Here is a 22,911-nt window from a genome sequence, read left to right on the forward strand (position 1 = left end):
GAGAATGTGCCTCATAATGAGGTGAGAGATGACAATATACACACAGAACTGACATATCAGATCACTGGCTCACATCCTCTCTCTGCTCTCTTGTTTTGGATGAACTTCATGCAAATGACCTGAGTGGTGACCAATCAAACTGTTAATATGTGGCGGGGTAGCGGACTGGACCACGCCCACAGTCACACACTGAGATTTAACACTGAAACGGATAAAACGGTTGATAAAAACTTCATTATTAGAACAGATGATTACTTTTAAGTTTAAAAAGCAATATTAGGCTGCTTTGGGACTCAGAACTACCAAAATACAAAACATACCTTTATACCTGATTTTTTTTCTCATCCTCATCTTCTCTTTTTATTTTTCGTTTTTCAGCTCTGGATGTATAGCAGTTGTTTTTTTTCTCCCCATTCGAACATCTTAGAAAACATAATGGTACAGTAGCCCCAGAAGCTCTTGGGGGCATCCTAGTGGACACGTGCCCCTAAGCATCTGCTTATGTTACTTGTAGGGTAAAGCGTGCACTGAACGCAATATACACCCCTTGTTTGATTCACATGACTTTGAATGGAAGCATGTTTCTGTCATGTAGGAGAAAAAAATCTTAAGCCGATCAATCTTAAGCCGATTCGATAACTACTTTGAATTATTCAGTAAGTACTATGAAACTACCGTGTAAGTTAAGTTGTTATGGGAGTGAGGAACATCGCAGGGATTCGATTTTATGATGTCCGGATGATAGAAAAAAAAAATTAACATAACACTATCGTGGTTGGAATAACATACGAAACAAATGAAAAATAAGGAAAGTAAGAAGTAACTGACAGAAGCCAAAACTGAAAAGAATTCTGTGCAGCTTCACCCACACAGTGGTGTAATGTCTAAACTATTTAAGACTGTGAGTTTTTGCTGTTTATTTGAGAAATGTAACAATTGAGAACTAACAGTCACATCAGCCAGTAAAGCACGGTTTAACTAAAACTATTGGGGTATAAAACTAAAATCTGATATAAATATAAAATTATACTGGCTGTTATTGTAGGTTATTGGAACTTTTAGCCTCTTAAAATCGGTATCTGTATTGGCCACAAAATGTTCAGATTAGTCGGGCCCCAAGTTTAATGTGTTCTTCCAAAACAATCCGAAGCACCCAGCAAATGACACTACAGAACGTAAAACTAAAAACCAATATTACTGTGTGACACCAACACTGGAATAGATGATATATTGGCCAGTACTAGGCTCACACACATGCCATTATGGTTTCAGTAGGCTTTTAAAAGCATGTAATCATACAGTTAGTGACAAAACTGTGGAGAGTTGGGAGTGTAAATGTGAATCATTTGGGCCATGAGCTGAGATCACCTCAGTCACAGAGGTACGTAAGGCTTGTTACGGGACATGGGTGCGGATTGTCTGGCTCTGTGGTGCCAATAAATACGGTTCTCTCTACTATGTATTGACTGAAGAGGTCATGCAAGCACAGTTTATCTACATACGTGCTTTTCACACCATTCAGCTGCATACAAACAATGGCTGCCAGGATTTAGAATGTTATAGCGACTGAAGAATGAGAGGAGCAGAGGTGGAGGTCTGCTAGAAAAGGACCGTGGGAGCAGGAAAGGAGGGAGAGTGATTTGGGACGCAGCCTGGGTGAGATGACCTCACTAATGAGCGGAAACGTGAGTGACGTCTATACCCGCATGACGTTTTCGAGGGTAAAGCCGGAATCTTTGGTGCCAAGCTGTTCCAGAAGCTTCTCCAGCAGCTCGATCCTGCTGAGGGCCAGCCGTGCAGGCAGGCTGCTCTTAATGGGCTTCACCAACTCAGTGGGCACCAGCTGTAGAGCACGGACCTCCTTATACACAGCCATTTCCTGCAGAGACAGACACACATGCGTAAAAACAAATATACAAGGACATTTTTGTAATTGTTAGACACAAATATACCCGAGTAGGGGTGTAACGATACAAACATTTCATGATAAAAAATGTACAATATGCTTTTTCTAGCACAATATAGTATTTTCAATATAGAAATATTCCCAGAAGCATTTTTCACAGAACAGTGGAAAATATTCCAATTTATGCCAGTATCAAGCAATACAACACAAGAAGAAATAAACATGATAAAAATGATCAAATCACATTTTCTCACTCCTGAAAGACAGAAAACAAACTTTAAACAAATATATTTTAGTCTTTCGTTACATTCTGCTACACATAATGGTTTGCAAAGCACATACCTGACATTTTAGTCATTAAAGAACATAGAACCTAAAGAACCTAAACAGTGCATAGCATATTTCCAATGTATTTAGCCAAAATAAAGCAAAATCACATCAAATGACTTGTAGTTAAGAGAGTGGTGTCCTTTACACCTACTACAAATCCCAGTTAAAGAAAGCTCCTCTTTTAGTACTGTGATTAAGTTTAGTAAGTGATTTGATGTGAGTTTGCCTTCTTTTAGCTAACTTTGTGTTTTATTCCAGTTTGTTAAGTTGTTCCGACACAGCAGCCAACAGAAAAAACTGATTAGTGGCAACAACACTAGAAACTAACAGTTAGCTGAGAAGCAGTCGTTACTTAGCAACCAGTGCTCAGTGAAACGCTAAGTTGTTGTGGAAAAAAAAACCACTTTAAATTATATTTTATGCTAGAAAATTTTATTATATCACAAATTATAAGACAGTTAGTTCCAAAAGCACAATATGACAAATATCACAAATAACAGCATGGCTAGAACACTTCTCAACCAGTCAGACTGTGCTGTCAGAACTAACTGTATAATATCTGACAGAACACACTTTTCTTGCATAAAATGTAAATGAATTAGATACACAGTGCAAATTCACAACCCCAGTGTTTCCTTCTTTTACTCCTAGTTAGACTCTGGCAGCTGCATTTTGAATCAGCTGAAGCTGTTTGATCGTCTTTTTTGGGAGTCCAGTTAGGAGACTATTACAGTAATCAATCCTGCTAGAAAAACGGTGTGAGCTGAGTTTCTCCAGGTCTGCTTTAGTCAGAAAATCTCTGATCTTGTTGATGTTCTTAAGGTGATAAAATGGTGATTTAGTATCTGCTTTGACATGACCGCTAAAACTGAGGTCAGAGTCCATTAGTACACCAAAGTTACATCCTGGGTCTTTAGATTAAAAAAAAAATAAAGAAAGAGAAAAAGAGCAACAACTGTTCACAACAGTGGTGGCATGAACCAGAGGTACATGCAAGGCAGTGAAACGCAAAACAGCCCCTTACTGGTCATTTTGGATAGTGAATAAAATAGCTATATTTGCCTTATAGACACAGAGACACTTGGCTCTTATTATTAGTGAAAAGAAATCTGCATCTGTGAGTTTCTCTTCAAGGAACAGTTTCTCATCTAAACACTGGTTTAGATTACAGCTCAAAGACTGAATTATGCTGAAAATTTGAAAAATCACTGGAATTCCCTTCTAAGACGTAAAACGTTCCATGCCACATTCCAAACCACATTTTTTGACACAGGCTATGTGCACAGGTTTGACACCCACCCTTTCACATTACTCTGACTTTTTCACTTTTCTGTGGTTACGTGTCAGGTGTCACGTTTTTATGCACAGTCTAATGTGTGTTTTGTAAAGGCTCATAATTGTCAAATCATTTATTGAGCGTCTGCCTGTGTAAAGTGAGGCAATATTAAAGATCATTAGAGGACAGAACATAGTGACAAAAGCTCCATTCATATGTTGGATTTGCTTTGGCTGCTTTAATTAGTGAATTGCTGTGGAGAGCCAGGGAGGCAGTATGATCTAACAGCTGCTCCTACACTGAGACAAGCTCTCAGTCAGCCTACTGACTACTGCCCAACAGAGGGTGAATGCCAAAATCCTCAGAGAGAGAGAGTGGGAGAGAGAGAAATAGAGAGAGAGAGAGAGAGAGAGGGAGAGAGAGAGTGAGGGAGAGAGAGTGAGACAGTCTCTAGAGAGAGTTTTCTCATACACAAGAAAACAGCTTTTGGCAAAGTAACTGGATTAGGTCACAGCTCCGATTACCTCTCTCAATTTCAGACTTCCATCCAGCTGAAAAACCACCTCCATGTAACTAAAGCACACCGATACCGATATTAAAGATTTGGTTTAAAGCGATGTTTTGGATCATTTTAAAACAAGAAAAATGTAAAAAGTACAGTAAAAATTTAAGCTTCAACATGGCAAACTGTTTCTGGGATTACAACAAACTTTTGTCTATTTTTGGAATAACAGTACGTCATAGTGACAAAAGCTACATACGCAAGTGTATTTAAAGAGGAATTTTACTGTTTTTCAAAATTTCTGCATAATTAGTTCATCAAGATATAAAGAAAGGCCCAATTCACCTCTTGCCCCACTTAACCCTTCCATTTTGCACGTTCATGTTTAGGAATAGGGTGTCCCAATTTTTGTTGCGATGGAGGGGGAGGGTGAAGTGTTAGGGCTGTGTGGCCCTCCAAACGGAGGTTTCTCAGAGACACACTCCAAACAGAGTGTTAGAAGATAAAAGAAAAAGCAGCAAGATGGCTGCACAAGCGACCAAAGAAACTCACAAATGTAGGAATTTTCTCTGTTAAAATATTACAATAATCATTGTTTTATCTTAATTTAGTGTTCTTTCAATGTAGTATGGTCCTGTTCTTCATAACAAGCATAAAAAATCGCTAGTATGTCTTGGTAGCTAGCTAAATTTCCCGTTTCACCTTAAATGGTGCAGCAGTTACGTTCTGGCGCCTCAGGCATCAGAACTCCTGGGCCATTTAAGGTAGAACGGGAAAATTCAAATAAGAAGCTGGCGATTAGCTAACTACAACTTCACATCACCGAAGAATTAGGGTGGGCAATAAACAACTGTCAGCTCCTCCTTCTTGGAAGGCCCTAAATTTAATTAAGACCAGCAGCGAGGTTGCTGAACTTTTCCTCTGCTATCACTGCAGACTGGCAGTGCTCCCTACAGAGCACCGCTAGTACCCTGTTAATGAAGTAATGTCCTTTTTTATTTGAGGGTCCCATTTCGTAGGGGAAGATTTCAACCACTATCTCTTGTAACTCAGTTCCAAGGGGCAAGGTGAAGTAAAAGTAAGAAATGGGATTAGGCCAAAGTCATTCAGAATGGTTCGATGAGAAATCTCAGTTTTAGAGAAACTTACTGAGTCAGAATTGTTTGCAGTGTTCATGGGAACCAAATGTTTGAAGAGTTTGTTTCAAAAAAACTGAATAAAAACCCTCACAGAAAGCTTTTACATGGAATAAGTTGCCTGAAACCTACATACATGTTGAAAGGGTACATGCAGTGCGCTGTGCGGCAAATTAGTCCCCAAATAAAACAATGTTTTTCAGATTTATCACTATTTTACCATTATTAATATTATGTATAAAAACTCAGAAGACTTGCGTTATGTCACTGGTAATTTTGGATGGTACATAAAATGTTTATATTTGTGTTGCAAAGATTGTCATCCTTGGCTCCTATTAACACCACTGTAAAGAAATCTGAGTCGGTAAATTTCTCTACAATGAGCCATTTCACATCAAACCACTCTGAATGACACTGACTGCTTACATTATAACCATTGATTCATGCACAAATTTAAAAAGCCATGGAATGAAATTCTGTTTTAAGATTACATAACAGCTTAATATGATTTGGGTAGTATTTGGTGGTGTATAACCATTCATTATGTGTTACATTAGCCTCAAACAATTCATGCCCAAATATTTGTAGACACCTGCTTTTCCAAATCAAGGTATTTATAGCCGGTTTGTCCCCACTTTGCTATATTAGACAGTAGATTTTGAAACACTGCTGTAAGGATTTCATTTGATTCAGCCACAAAAACTTTAGTGGGATTAAATACTGATGTTGGGTAATTAGTTCTGGATTACAAATGCCACTCCAACACGATTTAAAAAAAAATTGGGGACAAATCTTAAAACTGGAAGAAAGAGTAGATGAGAAAATGATATGAATGCAGTAAAGCATTTGTGTTACAATCCAAAATCCATTGCTCACTGATACTGAAGTAGAGAAGTAGGTCAAATCTAACTGTGGAAGAGTTGTATAACTATCCTGAAGGTAAAGTGTATGTTCAAAAAGTAGCCACAGGGGTGAAAACCAGCGACTAAGTAGAATGTTTCCGTAAACCAAATCTATAACTGATCCCTTAATGCCCCGGTGCTAAAATGCGATATGTCAGCACACAGTATGACACAAAAGCGTGAGCATACTGCCTCAGTTCCTGGTTCTAATATTTCAACAGGAGTGCCCTTAGCTAACTGTATCATTGAGTCAGCATATTTGTGTCTCACAAATATAGAATTTCGCTATAGATACCCGAATTTTGAAGAGGGTCTGACAAACTGAGGCACACATACACATCCTGATCCTACAAAAAACTGATACTACGTGATATTTACAATCTAATAACTATGTTCTTTTGTTCCTTATACATGAAATTAACTGAAAACTTATGCTTTGCCTTTGTAGCTTTAGGTAACTAAAACATGCATCAGATTATTATTATTATTTTATTTTTTTTTTTATTTGTTCACTAATCGGTTGATGAGATGTAAACAAAGTCATTCAGAGGAGCTTGACATGAAATGCTCTATTCTACAGACAGTTCACAGGTCACAGTGGTGGTGACAGGAACCAGAAGTTGCAAATATGCCCGTTCTACTTATTTCCCAAATGCACCAGTGAACCTACATGTGTCTCCTGAGTTTTTATGTATTATGTATTGGTGATGATGGTAAAATAATGTTAAATCTTAAAAAATAAGTTTTCCACTAGGTAATATTTTGCCTTGTACTCTCCACACCACAAATATATTTAAAAAAAAAAATGTTTGAGGTTAAAGACGTATCTCAAAACTTTCATGAAACAACGGCCCTTATTCCACAAATCTGTATAAAAAGAGCGCAGATTTGACCGCCTTTAATGATGTACAAACTACCCAGCGTCTGATTCATGAAATTTTCGTACAACAAGAAAACCAGCAGAGAATTGCTAATGATGAATCAGCTTCAGTGAATGCAATACTGACCAAACTTGATAACAGTATTACAAATGGAAAGAATGAAATGTGAAATAAACGAAAATCTTAGTTTTCTTTTTGTAAGACGGTACAATAATTTGATTGTGTAACGTGATTATTTGTCTAAGGAGATGCTTCTGCACATGCTATGTTTTGTATTTTTTTATCTTTTGAGTGATGTCAGTAGCATAAAACAAAAGCAGAGTGTAATATGTCTTTAAAAAGAGAATGGAGTAGTTATAGCATTTGTTTATACTAATGTGCATGTAAATTAAGTACATTCACTTTTGTACTGGGTTGCCATGTGCACAGATTATTAATATTTTCTATTTATATTCTTATTATTGATAGTATAGATCCTTTCAATAATAGTTTTGGTTGGTTAATCACAAATCAAGCATTTTTTTCAGGCTGCTGAACTATAATGCTCAAATTTACACCTGCTTCTACTAGTCATGAGTTTGATCATACAGATACGCTAAAGATGAAACCGATGAATTAGAAAAATGACAGTGAAATTTACATGCACTCATTTTACGATCAGATCTGACCACATACAACTTTTATGAATAAGGGGCAATGTCTCTGGTATGTGTAAAGATACCTGTGCTGAGTGAGTGGCCCAACCTCAGCCAAACAGACCAGACTTCAAGGGGATTTTCACAGATTTTTTAAAATTTCTGCATTCGTTTTTTTAGGGACTATTTTGGCTCACAACACCTTGCATGTACCATTGCTCTCCTCTACTTTAAAAAAAATCACCACCACTGTGAAAATTCTGACTCTGTAGGTTTCTCTACAGCACAAAGCATTTCACATCAAACCACTCTGATAGACTCTGGACATTTTTCCTGTTCTCTTATCAAGGCAGCAATAAACTGATATGTGTATGTTACCTGTATGAAAGTGATGGCAAGTGTCCGGAGCCTCGGTGTGGACTCGCCAGTGCGGGACAGAAGTGCCGGCCAGATCTGCTCCACACAGTAACTGACCTCAGATCTGCTCAGCTGGTGGGAGGACACAAATTCACTCAGAATCATCCTCAGCAGCTTCAGAGAAGCCTGGAACACCTGGACAAGACAATAATCTGCTGTTATACATATACTAAACATAACAGACATCAACATTACAAATGTTAAATCCAACGCAGTATTTTTCTCTTTTCTTAACATGCACACACAGACAGCTGAATGCAAGCACCTGCTTCAGTTTGTCGGAGGACACAATATAAAGAAGTCAGACAACTTCTCAGGTTCTTCTAACCAGCTCACAAGATATTAATAACTGTTTTGGAAATTTTGTCACTTGCAAAAACACATTTATTGCTGAGATTTTAAACATATTTTTATGAAAGCCTACGACTCTACCTAAGCTACACTGCATTATGTTTTACTATAATGTTTTCTGTTTAGATTCTCTGCTGTTAAAGTGACTTATAACCACTATTGTCCAAAAGTCTGGAATCACTTGTCATTAATAATTGTTATTTTATTCAATAAAAACATATATAATGTAAACAGAAATATTATAATCTGAACAGTAGAAGGTATTTCTATTCAGTTTAATTTGTTTTATTGAATATTTCAACTTGGTAACAATAAGTGTTTAAATGATATGTAACATACTATTAAATATTTATATATTTACCTTTATGCTTTTAACAATTTTTTTGAACTCCAGTTTTGGAAACTCCTCAGAAATATCTCCTTCAGCCATTTTAGACACACATGAGAAAAAAATCTGAAGGCCTTCAAGGTGTGTTTGTGTAGCTGCTTGTGTGAGTGTTAGTGTATATAATACATATGAGACACATTATTACATTTTACAATATTATATTACATATATGTTACATATTGTATTATACAGTACAGCATTGTATAGCCCTGTTCATCACTGTGAACATTTAAAATTTCTTAATTTTTTTTACAAATTGGCTGAACCCTATGAAGTCGTAGAACACAATACGTATGTTGTAAACTGACAAGTATTTTAGCATAAAATGTTGACGTTCTGTGACACTTCAATTTGCAAACTAGCCATGATGACTTTGCAAACAGCCCAGGTAGGCTGTCCAAACGGTACCACAGCCAGTACAAACTCCTCTTTCAGTCAGACTTGCTTCTGGCTCTCTGCTTTAGCAGACCTTATGTGCACTGCCAAATTACTGCACAAGCACTCTGTCAAATTATTACATAAGCAGCCTATACGGTAAGTAGTAGTTGCAGTATCTAGAAACAGAAAGTATCTTCATTTTTAAAAGCGGATATAGTAGGGAAGAACGGGGCACAGCCTAACCTCACAGGTTTTTGCTAGATAATTCTAAATGTGCTAAATAAGATTCATTTTTTACACAAGCATTTGTGCATTTACTGTTTATTTACTGAATTTAACAACTAAGCAAATAAATACACATGGAACGTTACAATTTGCAGAAAAAATACCATATTTAAGTTTCCTGTAGAGGATGTGTTAGCTTATTTTCACCTTTGCATTAGACTGTAGATGTGAATTCTGTGACAAGCAGTCAAACAAAATGTATGATGAAGAAAGTTAATCAGTCTTCAGGCATGAATTCTGAGAAATATCTGTCTAATGGCTGTTAAAATTCACAGGAAGAGGTTCTTGTACATTTTGTTTTAACCTGTTTAAAATATCAATGTGTTATTTTTCACCCTGCATTAGATTGTGGCCCACTCTCCTCTATTATCTGTGAAAATTGCTCTATGGTTTATAACAAAAACTTTGCTGAGACAAATTTCCACTACATTAAGTGTCCAGCAATAAGACAAAACAAACAAAGATGGTGGGAGCCAAACTGCCCAAAACAGGGAAAAAATGTAAAGCTCTGAAACAGACATGGATCACTACCTTCCATCACTCATTCTGGCCAACATGACCAGCGAAGGAAATCGTATGACTTGTCAGAACAGAAGGTCTGTGTTCAATATCAGCTCTTGCTCCGAAGGGAAGACTGTGCCAGCGTAGCAGCACTGAGAGACTCTTACTCAAAATGCAAATATAAACACATAAATCAGTTCAGCATACGCGTAATGGCGGGTGCGATGGCAACAGTAAAAAAATTGTACAGTACTTTAACTTTAAATTCCATTTTGGTGATACATAGTTTGTATCACAATATTTAGCTATTATGAACTGGAACGTCACTAAAAAATGGTATGAAAAACCACAAGCACATTGATTCTTTGAAATTAAACATGTACAAAAATAAACTACTTATAAAATAACAGGAGGGAAACCCAACAAGTGAATGATATAATATATGACAGAATGGGAAAACATCCAGTCAGCTACTTGTTACTATGGAGTTTATGCAGTTACTATACAGTGGCTGGTGTTGTTTTCAGTCTCTTTATAATTGTTCTGCCTTTTTTATGATATATGCAGTGTTGTAGAAGCACTGATAAGACCTGTTTATCAAAGCCATCACAAGTTACAAAGTGTTGTAAGTCTTACTGCCTGAATATAAGCTTAAGATACAGTGTCTTAAACTGTTTCACTCTCTCTTTCTCTGTACAACTGAAAATAAATTTCTTAAAAGTTACGCAGAGAATCTGAAACCAATGGAGAATTTTACTGGTTGCCACAGCACAGAGATGCTGTTAACAGCAGCTACAGCTGCTGACTGTTAAAGCCTGTGCTGTGTTTGTTCAACTAAACGACCTTAGGGAGAAAGCTTTGGGAATGTATCCAGCACTGGGCCCGCATTGTTCAGCTTCTCACTGCTGCTGTTTTTAAGAGTTTATGAATGAACCCCTGAAAAGAGCCGGAGATTTAAGGGATCGTATAACAGAATTCTACCATAAGAGATTAACCAGAGACCTGACAGCTATATAAAGACTCCACAAACATGTAAAAAGATAAAATCTGAGAAAAAGTCTTTGGGGTGAACTAGTGTCACATAACATTAATGCTCACTGATAGTCCTTTTCAAATCAATGACAAACTCTTGTTATTGCAGGAAAAAAAACAAAATCCTCTTTCTTTTTTGAAATAAAACGTTTGACATAATAAGTAAACATTGTTCAAGCTTCCTAATGTATTGTTCATTTTCCAGACTGTATAATCCATGTGGAGACTAAGCTGCAAAAACAGTAATGTTTTGTGATGTCATAAAAACCAATGCTTTACATATATCCACCTATCCAAACCTATCCTATGGCTTGTTTAATTCTAAGTAAAAAAGAGAGGTTGTAAAAATGAATAATGACTGTTTTTGGCACATAAAACCACGTAAATGTTATAAGCAGACTGCGCTATAAAAAAAGAATACGGGCCCTTTAAGTACATAAGCACAGTTTCCTTTTCTAAGTGTAACAGCAGAGGTAGTATAGTAGTATAGTCCCAACATACTTACTTGATTTGGAAAGATTTTTATGATCGGAGAAGGGCTGGGTGACTAATCAAACTTAATTTCAATTACAATTTTGGCTTCCAATGATTATGAAAACAAGATAATCAAGATAAAACTGTTATTGTGCCACATTGCATTTCACAATGATGTTCTCATTTTGTCTTGTGTTTTAAATCCAGCGTAACCCTTTCCTTTATTTTTTTTTATTTGTTTTTCAGTCTAATTATATTTAAAGATAAATGACATCCACTGTTAAAAGACATTTTGTAACATGTCAATCAATGCATAATGTTTCCAAAGTCAATGAGTATTCTTGTTAAACAATCATAATCTCAATACTGACCAAAATAATTGTGATTACGATTTTTGCTGTAATTAAGCAGCCCTAACTAGCAAAATGATTCACTACAATAAACTAAAAATCCAACTAATTTTAATATAAGATAAAGGCAACACGAGTAAACACAAAATGCTACTTTTAAATGACTACTCCATTTATTGAAGATAAAGATTTATTCAAAAGGTGTATCACCCATGTGAAAAAGTAACTGCTTCCTTAAACCTCCCCTAAATTCAGGACTTAGCCAATTAAAATCCTCAATTTTCTTTCTTTTGAGCCATACAGAGGTGGACTTGCTTGTGTGCTTTGATTCATTGCCTGGCTGCATAACCCAACTGTGCTTGAGCTTTAGGTCATGAACTAACAGGTGGAGATGGTTCCATCAACTATGACAAGTTATCCAGGTCCTGCAGAAGCAAAGCAGCCCCAGACCACCACTATGTTTGACTGCTGGTATGATGTTCTAATGGTGAAATGCCAGATGTAACGGGACCCATGTCTTCCAAGAAGTTCCACCTTGGACTCATCAGTCCAAAGAATACTGGGGTCATTTATTTAGCTAATTATTTTATACTATGGGTATATAATATATAGACCAACTGACACTGACCCAGTCAGGCCTATCTGTGGAATCTATTAATGAAGGCTTTAGTTCAGTTTACAAGACACGATTAATAGTGAGAACAACCTTGTCTTCAGTTAATGTAAAAACCAACCAAGATGTGTGCACCATGCAACTCTCCCATGGATGCCATTTTTGCCCAATGTCTTTCTTGTTGTGGAATCACATACACTGACCTTCACTGAGGCAAGTGAGGCCTGCAGTTCTTTAGAAGTATGTCTGGGCTCTTTTGTGACCTCATGGATAAGTCGTCGATGTGCTCTTGGTGAAATTTTGGGAAGGTCTGAGAAGGTTCACTCTCCTGAGAAGGATAATGGCTCTTATTGTGGTTCACTGTAGTCCCAGAGCCTTAGCAATGGCTTTGTAAGCCTTTCCAGATTTATACATTTCAATGACTTTGTTTCACATCTGTATTTGAATCTCTTTAGAATATGGCATCATGTGCTGCTTTTTGACACCTTCTAACCAGCTTCCCACTGCCAGATAGGTTCTATGTAAGTGATGTTTAGATTCAACAGATCTGGCAGTAATCATGTCTGGGTGTGACTAGTGAAACTGAACCCAACAGTCAATTGAATTTGGTTAACTGGTTGATTTAGCAGCTCAGGGGGCAATTACTTTTTCACATAGGGCCAGGTAGGGTTGAATAGCATTTATCCTTCAATGAATGAAATCATCATTTAGAAACAGCATTTTGGATTTACTTGGATTATCTTTGTCTAATACTAAAAGGAGTTTGATGATCTGAGACATTAAAGTGTGACAAATATGCATGTTTACATTTCTATGATTATTTAATTCTCTATCTGAAAATTACTGACTTACATAAATATCTGCTTTCTTCATATTCTGCACCATCAGTCTGTGTTCAGCTGAAATAACTGCCTGCATATGGCACCTCAACCAGCAGGATATCTGTGACATCTTGTGACTATCCCCATCTTATGACTTTGGCCAGCGACCTTTTTGCTATCCACTGGAAGGACGTGTTAACATTGCCTTGGATGGTTTCACATTAACTGAAGACAAGGTTGTTCTCACTATTAATCATGTCTTTTGTAAACTGAACTAAAGACTTCATTAACAGATTCCACAGATAAGCCTGACTGGGTCAGTGTCAGTTGGTCTATATATTATATATCTATAATATAAAATAATCAACTAAATATCACACCAATATCTATTCTTTGAATCCTTATTAAAGAGCCCATATCCTATAATTTTGTTATATTTGAGGTCTATTTATGAAAACAGTCATAATTCATTTTCACATGACCATTTTCCAATCTCTCTTTAAAGAACGTTTTTTAATCACTGTGTCTTTAAGATTTAATATGTAAATAATCTCTGCTCTGACTGGCTGCCCTTTATTGTGCCTTTTTCAGAAAGAAGTCTGGGCTGAAACACTACTTATAACTTTAGCTTAAATTGGCAGGGCTAAACTGCTATAGGCTGAATAGGTAGATATATGTAAATGTGTTGGTTTTGCAGCAGTTTCCATAAATGGACTGTATGGACTGGAGAGTAAACAGTCTGTTTCGAAACTGTAATAATGTTTACATGCTACATTAAGCTCTTCTATTTCAACAAAACAAGGGAATCATGGTTTTTCAATATGTGCGTCCTTTAATACACAATAAGGAAGACCATCTTTTCACTTCACTGGGGCATGGGCAGATGCTGTTTAGTAAAAGCCTGGGAACTTTGACAGTGCACAGACTACTATTTTGTCAACTTCACCTTAGAAACTGGACAGGAGGGTATTTCACAAAGCAGGATTTCTCAGTAAGGTGGATCACTTAAGCTCAAAGTGATGATTATCTAATAGTGACTTTGAAGTTCAGGTGATAAAATATTACCTGAATTATTATTCTTATTATTTTAACTTGGAATAATTGAATCATGGCTGTGGAATCAGCCCTGATTACAAAGGAATGTCTGTCATTTTTCTAGCATGCAGGAATTCAAACTCATTTACTAAATAGTTCGGATGAATCCAGCAGACCTCTGAAAATGCTTTAAACACATTCTGTTAATATTCATTCTATATCTGAAAAACTTAGCAAGCTATTAGACAACATGTTTTATCTAAAGCTAAGACTGCTAGCTAGAGGGGCTCATCTGTGGAACGGACCATTTAGACGGCCATAAAGGCGGGATTTTCTATTGATATTTTTCAGAGTGGTATCTAATAGGAAGAGATGGAAGCTAGTGTACCAAATCAGGTCCACTCTCTTCAACTGCAAACTGCAAACTAAATTTCCTGTTACCTTGCGGAAGTCAAGGTGTCCGGTACCAAGACTAGTCCAATAGGAATGCCTCTTAGCTTTACTCTTATGACTTTGAGTTTATCTAATTAATTGAGAAACTCCTGCTTTGTGGATTTTCATCTGCTCTCTACTGTGTGCTGAGTTGTTGGCCCTGCCCCACTGAGGCACTGCTGTCCCTAACCCCTGGGTCATGTCAGTGTCTTAAGGTGGAAACAATGATTGCAGAACACAAAATCAGAAACACACATGTCATGCTGACAAAAATAAAGCTGACAAAAAAAACTAAATAAAAAAAGCACACATGTAAGTTGAGACCGTGAGACAGACATAGCAACTCTTGACTTACTGATGACACTTTATCAGAAAGTGCTTTCTTGCAGAGGAAAACTGCTGCTCTCATCATGTTTCTCAGTTCTGCTTTAGGAGTTCCGGGAGCAACCTCTGTCAGCTTCTTGCACACAGCCAGTAATGCATCTTCCCTATAGGACCATGTCTTTGAGTACGCTCCAGCCACCTGAGAGAAGGAGGGTAAAAGTAGCAAAATATTAAAGTCATGGAAGTCAGAAAATAAAATACAACATCAAAGAGTAATTTCACACTGAATGTGGAATTTGAGTGGGTCTAAGTTAGAGGTGGCGATATGTTGCTGGTATCGGTATTTAGTTACATTACAACAAACATTTCTGAGAATGCATGTTTCATCAAATAAAGAGCATAGTTAGTGCTAACTGGTTTAACTGGATTTAGTTCAGCACAATAAAACTGTAAAACTGAACAAATAATTGTACTCAGTTTTTATGATCTTTTTAAATCTAGTCCTAGATTTAAAAAGTCCAATTGATTCGTCAAAAAATTGAAAAACAAATCAGTGAAAGTTAGTCCAGTTGGTGTTTTCCTATTCCAACTTACAAAATCTTTGCAAAACATAATACTGACATGAAAATGTCAAAGTATTGCAATATTATATTTTTGCCATATCACCCACCCCTAGTCTCAATGCTATTCACATATAGAGAAAACAGTAATAGTAATAGAAGTTCTACTTGTTTGCCCAGGAATTTATAATACACTAGTTGAAAACTCAGACAAAAAGTCTACTCAAAAGACATCTGCGTTTTCCAAAGTACAACAGAACAAAGTCACTCCAAGTGGTCTGAAGTGAAATGTTCTACTGTGAGAAACTTGCTGAGTCAGAATAGTTGACTTTACTGGTGATAGGAACCAGACATCTAAAGAGTTTAATGCCTCTAAAAGCTACATCACATAAAGTTATAACATAAAATGATTAAGAATATGTGGCCTGCAGTTTGAGACACTGTTTTACCATAGTTTTGGCCTATTTTTAAAACACATTCATGGTGGAGATGCACATGTAGGGTGCTGTAAAACAAAACAAATTTTGTCAGATTATCACTATTTTACCATTATCGATGCATATAAAACCGGTAGACACGTATAGGTATCTTGGTCATAAAATAAAACAACTACATTTGCATTGTAGACACTGTGACTCCTGGTTCCTATCACCACCACTGTAAAGAAATCAGAGAGTTTCTCTTTAATGCACCATTTTACATCACTCTGAATGACTTTACTTACACGTCAACAATTGATTTATGCAAAAAAAAAATTAAAGAAATGGAAAAATCTATGACATTTCCAGTTAAGGCAATAAATGAAATGAATAACTGTTATTTTATTATGTAACTGCTTTATAACAGACTCCAAAAGAAGATTCCTAGATCTAGGAATTCCTAGAATTCCTAGATTTAAGATTCCTAGAATTAAATCTTAAAATCTCGCAACTCTGTCTGAATTGTCTATCTCAACATAAAGTCATGTTGTCATATTTCTCGGAAGCACAAACTAACTACGCTAGAATATGCCCGAGGATAATACTTCTCTTTTACATTTCAGTTCAATGACAGATACTTGAAATTAAATGAAACGTCTCGGGATGGATGTAATTCCTTACCAGACTGTCTCCATAGATCTCTATGGGCAGACTGGCCTCTCTCTGAGCTTTCTCAGTGAGAGGCTCTGGTTCTCCAGTGGCTCTAGGACTGCGGGGGCTGCTTGGGTGTTCGTGCTGAGGCTGCTCTCCTGATCTCTTCCTCAAGGCAGGCAGAGGCCTCTCATCATATGAAATGACCTGAGGAAATACATACAAATACATAAAAGGTTACACTGTGATCACCCCTGGCTATTGTCAGTAAAGTGAATTTAACAAGTCAGTCTTATAGTTCACTAATAGGCAATTATATAGTATATTGAAGTGAACCATATTCTGCTATTCTGTCATAAGACTGATTCTTTAACATCACAAAATATTATCATTACAGTTCTGACATTTGACTTCCTGTTGCATATAAACTGTCTGTGAAACAACAATAGCGGCTAGATGACTACCTTTGTTGCAGGGCCATTCCAAAAGGTGGAGGAATTGACAAATCAAGCACACCAGGTACCCTTTACATTGTGTGAACATGTATGACAGGGGTACGCGACTCTGGTCCTAGAGGGCTGATGTCCAGCTAAGTTTGGTGATTTACCTGCTCAAACACACATGAGTCATTTGTTAGTTGCCAGGTTTAGTGGGTGTATTAGAGTAGAGAAACTACCAAACTATGCTGGACACTGGCCCTCCAGGACTGGAGTTGTGCACCCCTGATGTATGACGATGAACAGACCAATAGAAATGGTCCAAAATTACTTACGTTAAGACATACGTTAAAGTTTGAAACACTCCTGTCTTGTCTTATACAGTTACATTTCATGGATTCAAAGTTTTAAATACCCACAATTTACTCTTTATATGTTTACCAACGTTCAATACAGTATAAGAAAAATCTGAAAAATGGACATTAAAAACAGTATATTCAATTTATTAAAACTGTATCACTGATATGCCCCTCTGTCTCTTCCAGGGGTCTCTCAGTTGCTGTCTTTTGTAGAAACCCGGGCAAAGATCAAAACTAGGCATCTTAGTGTTTCCTGTCTATTTCTGTATTGTTTACAGCTCAGTTGCACTGTTAAATGAGATCACTACATGACACATGGTTATATAGTTTTGCAAATGTTTTTTTTTTAGCCAAATCAGTCTATGTAATATATATTTAGAGCTCTGTATAAACAAAACACAGAAAACATTGAAGCTGTAAATACGCATCATTACACCTACTACCAATCCACTATGCATTTTGCAGGCTGGGTCCTTGAAGAGGATATTTTAATGATAATATTTTCATGCAGTTTCTTTTGTCAGCTGCGTGCATCTAAAATTTATACTGTTGCATGTGAAAGTTTGGGTGCCAAATTACACTTTTTTGTTGATTTTCCTGGTGAAAATACACATCCTCTACAGAGAACACACTTCTGCACATTTTCAAGCACAGTTACTGTTTATTTGCTGAATTTAACATTTAAAGAAATAAAATATAAAATGTGGTCTGCGCAAAAGTTATAACCCATTTAATTTTTTTAGGTTTAAATTTTCCCAATATGTTAAATTTAGCAAATAAATAAAAACTAAGCACTAAAACTTCCATATTTAAGTTTGTTCTCTATAGTGGATGTGTTAACTTATTTCCACTTCAACAAAATGTATAATCTGACCAGGGGTGTTCAAACTTTGTCACTGCATCTTTAAAGATTTGGCACCTCTAGAGGTATGTGAGAACATCATTCTGCTGTCCTGCAGAATTTACATCTGCTCCTCATCTAATGTACCCGATCCCTTTAATTAAAGTGTTCAGAAGCATGTAAGCCTAAGATAAAGTGGTGTTAGATTTGGGTTGGTGCTAAATCATACTCTTTCTGCCTCTCTATGATGGAGGGACTCACAAAGAATGACCCGTATGTTCCTCTACATTAACCTACATCAGTGAAAAAAACTACAGTTATTTTAATTAAAGATCTAAATTCGATACTGTCTGAGGTCACATGACTACCAAATCCCAGCAAAGCATCTTAAGCCGAACGGATGTTCCAAGTTGTTCCTCAAGCCAGGAGAGAGTCTTATATTACCCTGCATGAGAAAGTATGTATGTCAGAAAGAGAGGGAGATGTTTTAACTGATTGGGTCTGCAGTGTGCATGTGGAGGAAATTAAAAAAAAAAACCAAAAGGCTATTTCTCTTGAGAATAGGTGAAAAACACCTGGCTATGAGAGCTCAAGGGTAGGAGTTTAATGTCTTATTCAGCAGATAGAATACTGTACTCTTCACACTTCTCAAAAGTGTTAAAAAAAAACTGTTTTCCTGCACATGCTGATTACATGATTACATATTGCATTAGTGGACACTGTAAAAATCTATTTTTTTGATTGGCTATAAACATTTATAAACATATAAACACAAGTACAAGGGTAAGGTAAATTTTTCTCTTCTGAAACACAAATATAAATACTGTTTCACTTATCCTCCATTGTTTCGGTCTTAACGCTGCTTGAGGACAATCCATGAAAACCACAGCTATTAAGATAAAGAGAAAAGCCAGGCATTCTTGGATATTTCCTTAACCTTAACCCTAACCCCAGCTAAAATGAGAGGTAACTATGACTCTGACAAATAAATAGCTGTTTCCCTGCACCTGACTGGATGCATCAGTTATTAATGAAGACAGATCCCCAATGTGAGGCATTTTTTTATACAGACAGGTGATAAATTAAAAGACAAACCTGAACAAATGAATGGAGAAACATAATGAGATGCTTCTAAGGGGCACAAGGGGCCCCTTAATAATAAAAAAATGATGTAAATCATATGCTATGGCCTTTGCAGTCACTAGTTCTCAACTCTGTTTAACACTATGGGAGATTTTGGAGGGACAAGTTTGACAGCACTCTACATAATGAACATCAAAAAGGAATAACTTTTGGTAGAACAGTGTTCCATTCCTTCAGTACAGTTCCAGAGACTTCCAGGGCTACTTTGTAAAACAAGGGTTTAAAGTTAAGGAATGAATAATAGTGCCTTTTGCAGTTAGATGTTGTTAGGAAAATATAAGACTTATAAGACTTATCATTTAACTACATTAAAATGTTAATCTTGGGTATAACAGGAATAAATTCTTAGACTCACGTCAGTCTTTGGGAGGTGAGGAGGCGGGGAGCGGGGTGTTGGATGCGTATGCTCTGGGCTCGTAGGTTTAGGTATAATCTGATCCTCCTTCACCAAAAGCTGCTCTGGTCTCTTCTTCTTTGGTGATTGGGAAAGACTTGAGGTATGTTTAAGAGGCCGGACACGTGGAGAGGGAACACTACAGTCTGACACATCTTCTGCCATTCTCTGGATCTGTAACTAAAAAAGAGACACATTTTTGGAGGCACATTTTTAGAACTCATTTACAAACTAATGAACTCTTTACACAAACTGAGCAGAGAATAAAATACTTAGAAGTCTGAAATGTACCAGGTTGTCATGATGATTGATACATTAGACTACAGAAGTATTGTAAAGCATTTTAGAAATGTTCTTTTTACTATATTATACATAAAATGTACAATTATACATGTGATTTAAATACAATGCTACATCTTTAAAAATAGGTTCTTTAAAGGTTTGTTAGTAAAGACAGTAGTTACATATAGAAATCATGCTACAAAAAAATCTATGTAGTACCAAAAAGAGTTCCACCACTGCATAAATCAAAGTACCATTTTTGGTACTATATAGAGCTGTTTTTTGCTGAGACTCTAAACTCAAAGTCAAAGTGAAACAGAGATCATAACACATTTTTCATGCACATGCACAAAAGGGAACATTCTTCTATAGCAGGAGCTGGCAGTAGTCTACCTGATTCACACAAAGTAAAGAATGTGTTGAATACATGTCTTATCAACTTAAAATGTCCATGTTTAAGCTAAACTTAGAGTGTGAAAGTGAAAGAAAACCAGTTAGCTTGGAACTGGGTGGGTAAAAAACACCACTTAAATGTTGGTGAAAGTTTGTGCATCAAACACACACGTTCATAATGATATGACAAACAGTAAAACTGTTGGTGAAATAAGTGAGTATCTCATGCTTTATGTGTATTATCAGAGCACCCCCCTTTATGTGTCCGTGTTTATTCATAACAATATAAAGTATTTTTGTTGTTTGGAATATGACATTCAAACACTGCTCATATAAAAATTATTTTTTTAAAAACAGCACTTTACATTGTTAAAGATCTGCACTGAGGCTGAAAAGGGCTATTCTCAGGGTGCCCTCCTGAGAATGCCAGTTTCTCGCTTTGTTTTCTTTCGTTCTTCTCCTCGTTCACAGCCTGCTCTCCCGTACAGTGGCGACACCAATTCAACATGCTCAATCGGCCAAAACAGGGCTGACAAACACCGACTAGAGCCAACAGTACGTGTCAGACGACAGACTGCTGGCTTCCTTTGTCAAGGCTCATAGAGGCAGGCCCTCTGACGGAAGACTAAAAGAAATGCTAGGGTATAATGAACTATGCTTAATATGACCAGGCACATGATCCAACACGGTAAAAAAGTTCCATTTTGATTTCAGGTTGACTACAACTTGCATTCAATCACATTCAAGCAATCTGAATGAGTTCTGAATCAGAGCCCTGTGTTTTTTAAATACTGCTGGTATTGGGATGCTCCAGAATATGATTTTGTTCTGTTTGTGGCTTATGGCTTACAGATCTATGTGGACTTTTGTGTAAAGAATGTGGAACGTATAGGGGAGATCAAAACCAGTGCAAAAATGGCAATAAGATATCCATTTTGGGTAAGTGAAAAATATCTAGGCACAGCGAAAGGAGCTGGATATTTACACACCTGTGAATATCGGCTGATCTGACAGATCTGAAGCAGTTACTGCTTAATACATTGAAAAAACTCCATATTTGTTTCTATAAATACATGACCTGTTAATAAATCACTAGTCTATAATTAAGATGCCTTCCAAGCTTAACAAGTTAAGCTTAATAGTTAACAACATATAAGGAACAAGTCTTTCAACAAAGCCAACATACACGTTCCAAGAAAAACTAAAAACATTCAATACATTATCATGAGATCAAAATGACATTAAAAATGTGAGTGTATACAGTTCTAATGAACAAGGTGTGAAGTGAACATACAGCAGAACTCATAGGTGAATTCTAGAGGCAGATTGTTTTTGCAGACCACTAATACTACATGTTTTGCAGTTAAGCAATTCTTGATAGAGCTTTTTTAGACATTTATATTTCTTCACATAACTGTGCTGTTCACACTGGCATTTTCTGACACTTTGATATGACAATATTTTATTGGTATCGGGACACCAATATGCCACAATATGCTTTTCTGAGTATATGGATATCGCTAGTATGTACAGAACACTGAACTGAAAGCTTTATTACAAAGAGAGTATAGTTAGTTCTGTTTAATTGGATTTAGTGCAACACAGAATGTGAAAATAAAAATCACTGTATTCACAGTTTTTGAGAGTATTTTTTTAATGTGACCCTTCGGGTCTGTTGTTTGTCTGCTCTAATTTATCAGACCCCCCCAAAAAAATGAAATATCACAATATTATGCATATTATGTATTGCAAAAATGTCTCTTCGTTTTGTGATATTATATTTTGGCCATATAGTTCACACTTACTTTGACAACAAGCATCTTCCACTCTGATATGAACTGTGAAGTAACAAAGCATTTCTGCAAATCCCATAAACTCACTTTTATTTTGTTTGTTCTAGCATGAATGATTTTCACACTACACAAGCAGTTTCATTGCAAAATTACCATTAACTATTTAAATCAAGGTCGACATCAATCTATGGAAACCAAGATGGAAGCCAAGATGGAAGATTTAAGACAATAAACCAATCTTGAACCGCAGGGTCCCACAAATTAACATCTTTATTTAATTTAAATTGTTAATGGTAATTCTTTAATGAAAATGCGTAGTACAAAAATCCTTCCTATTAGAACAAAAAGACTCACTTAACAAAAAAAAAAACATTTAAATGTTTTACATTCTCACAATGTTTTTACATGTTAGATTTTTTTTACCATCTCTGTTATGAAGGACATCAAAGCCCAGTGTGTAAAAGTTACGTATGAGTAAACAGAGGAAGGTAATATGAAAGAGAAAAGAATGCAGAACACTAATTAGCAAACAGAAGGAGCTTAGTGACAATGGCTCTCGAACAAGCCATAACAAACATAAACCATACATCAATAATGAAGTAAAATCTATTGGACTTAGCTCAGTATTTGTTCAGGCTTTCTCTCTGTGCTAACGTAAAAAACCACATTC

The 22,911-nt window shown here is 36.4% G+C and overlaps 1 protein-coding gene across 1 annotated transcript in view; it reads right to left on the reverse strand.

Moving 5' to 3' along the window:
* cep104 (centrosomal protein 104) overlaps nt 1-22,911 on the reverse strand; it is a 52,703-nt gene that overhangs the window by 22,042 nt on the left and 7,750 nt on the right. The window contains 5 exon segments of the mRNA XM_036579133.1: nt 1,703-1,879; nt 7,947-8,120; nt 15,001-15,168; nt 16,630-16,806; nt 19,735-19,953. Coding sequence (XP_036435026.1) covers nt 1,703-1,879; nt 7,947-8,120; nt 15,001-15,168; nt 16,630-16,806; nt 19,735-19,953 — 915 coding nt within the window.

This window comes from Colossoma macropomum, unplaced genomic scaffold (assembly GCF_904425465.1).
Source record: "Colossoma macropomum unplaced genomic scaffold, Colossoma_macropomum, whole genome shotgun sequence".
NCBI lineage: Eukaryota > Metazoa > Chordata > Actinopteri > Characiformes > Serrasalmidae > Colossoma > Colossoma macropomum.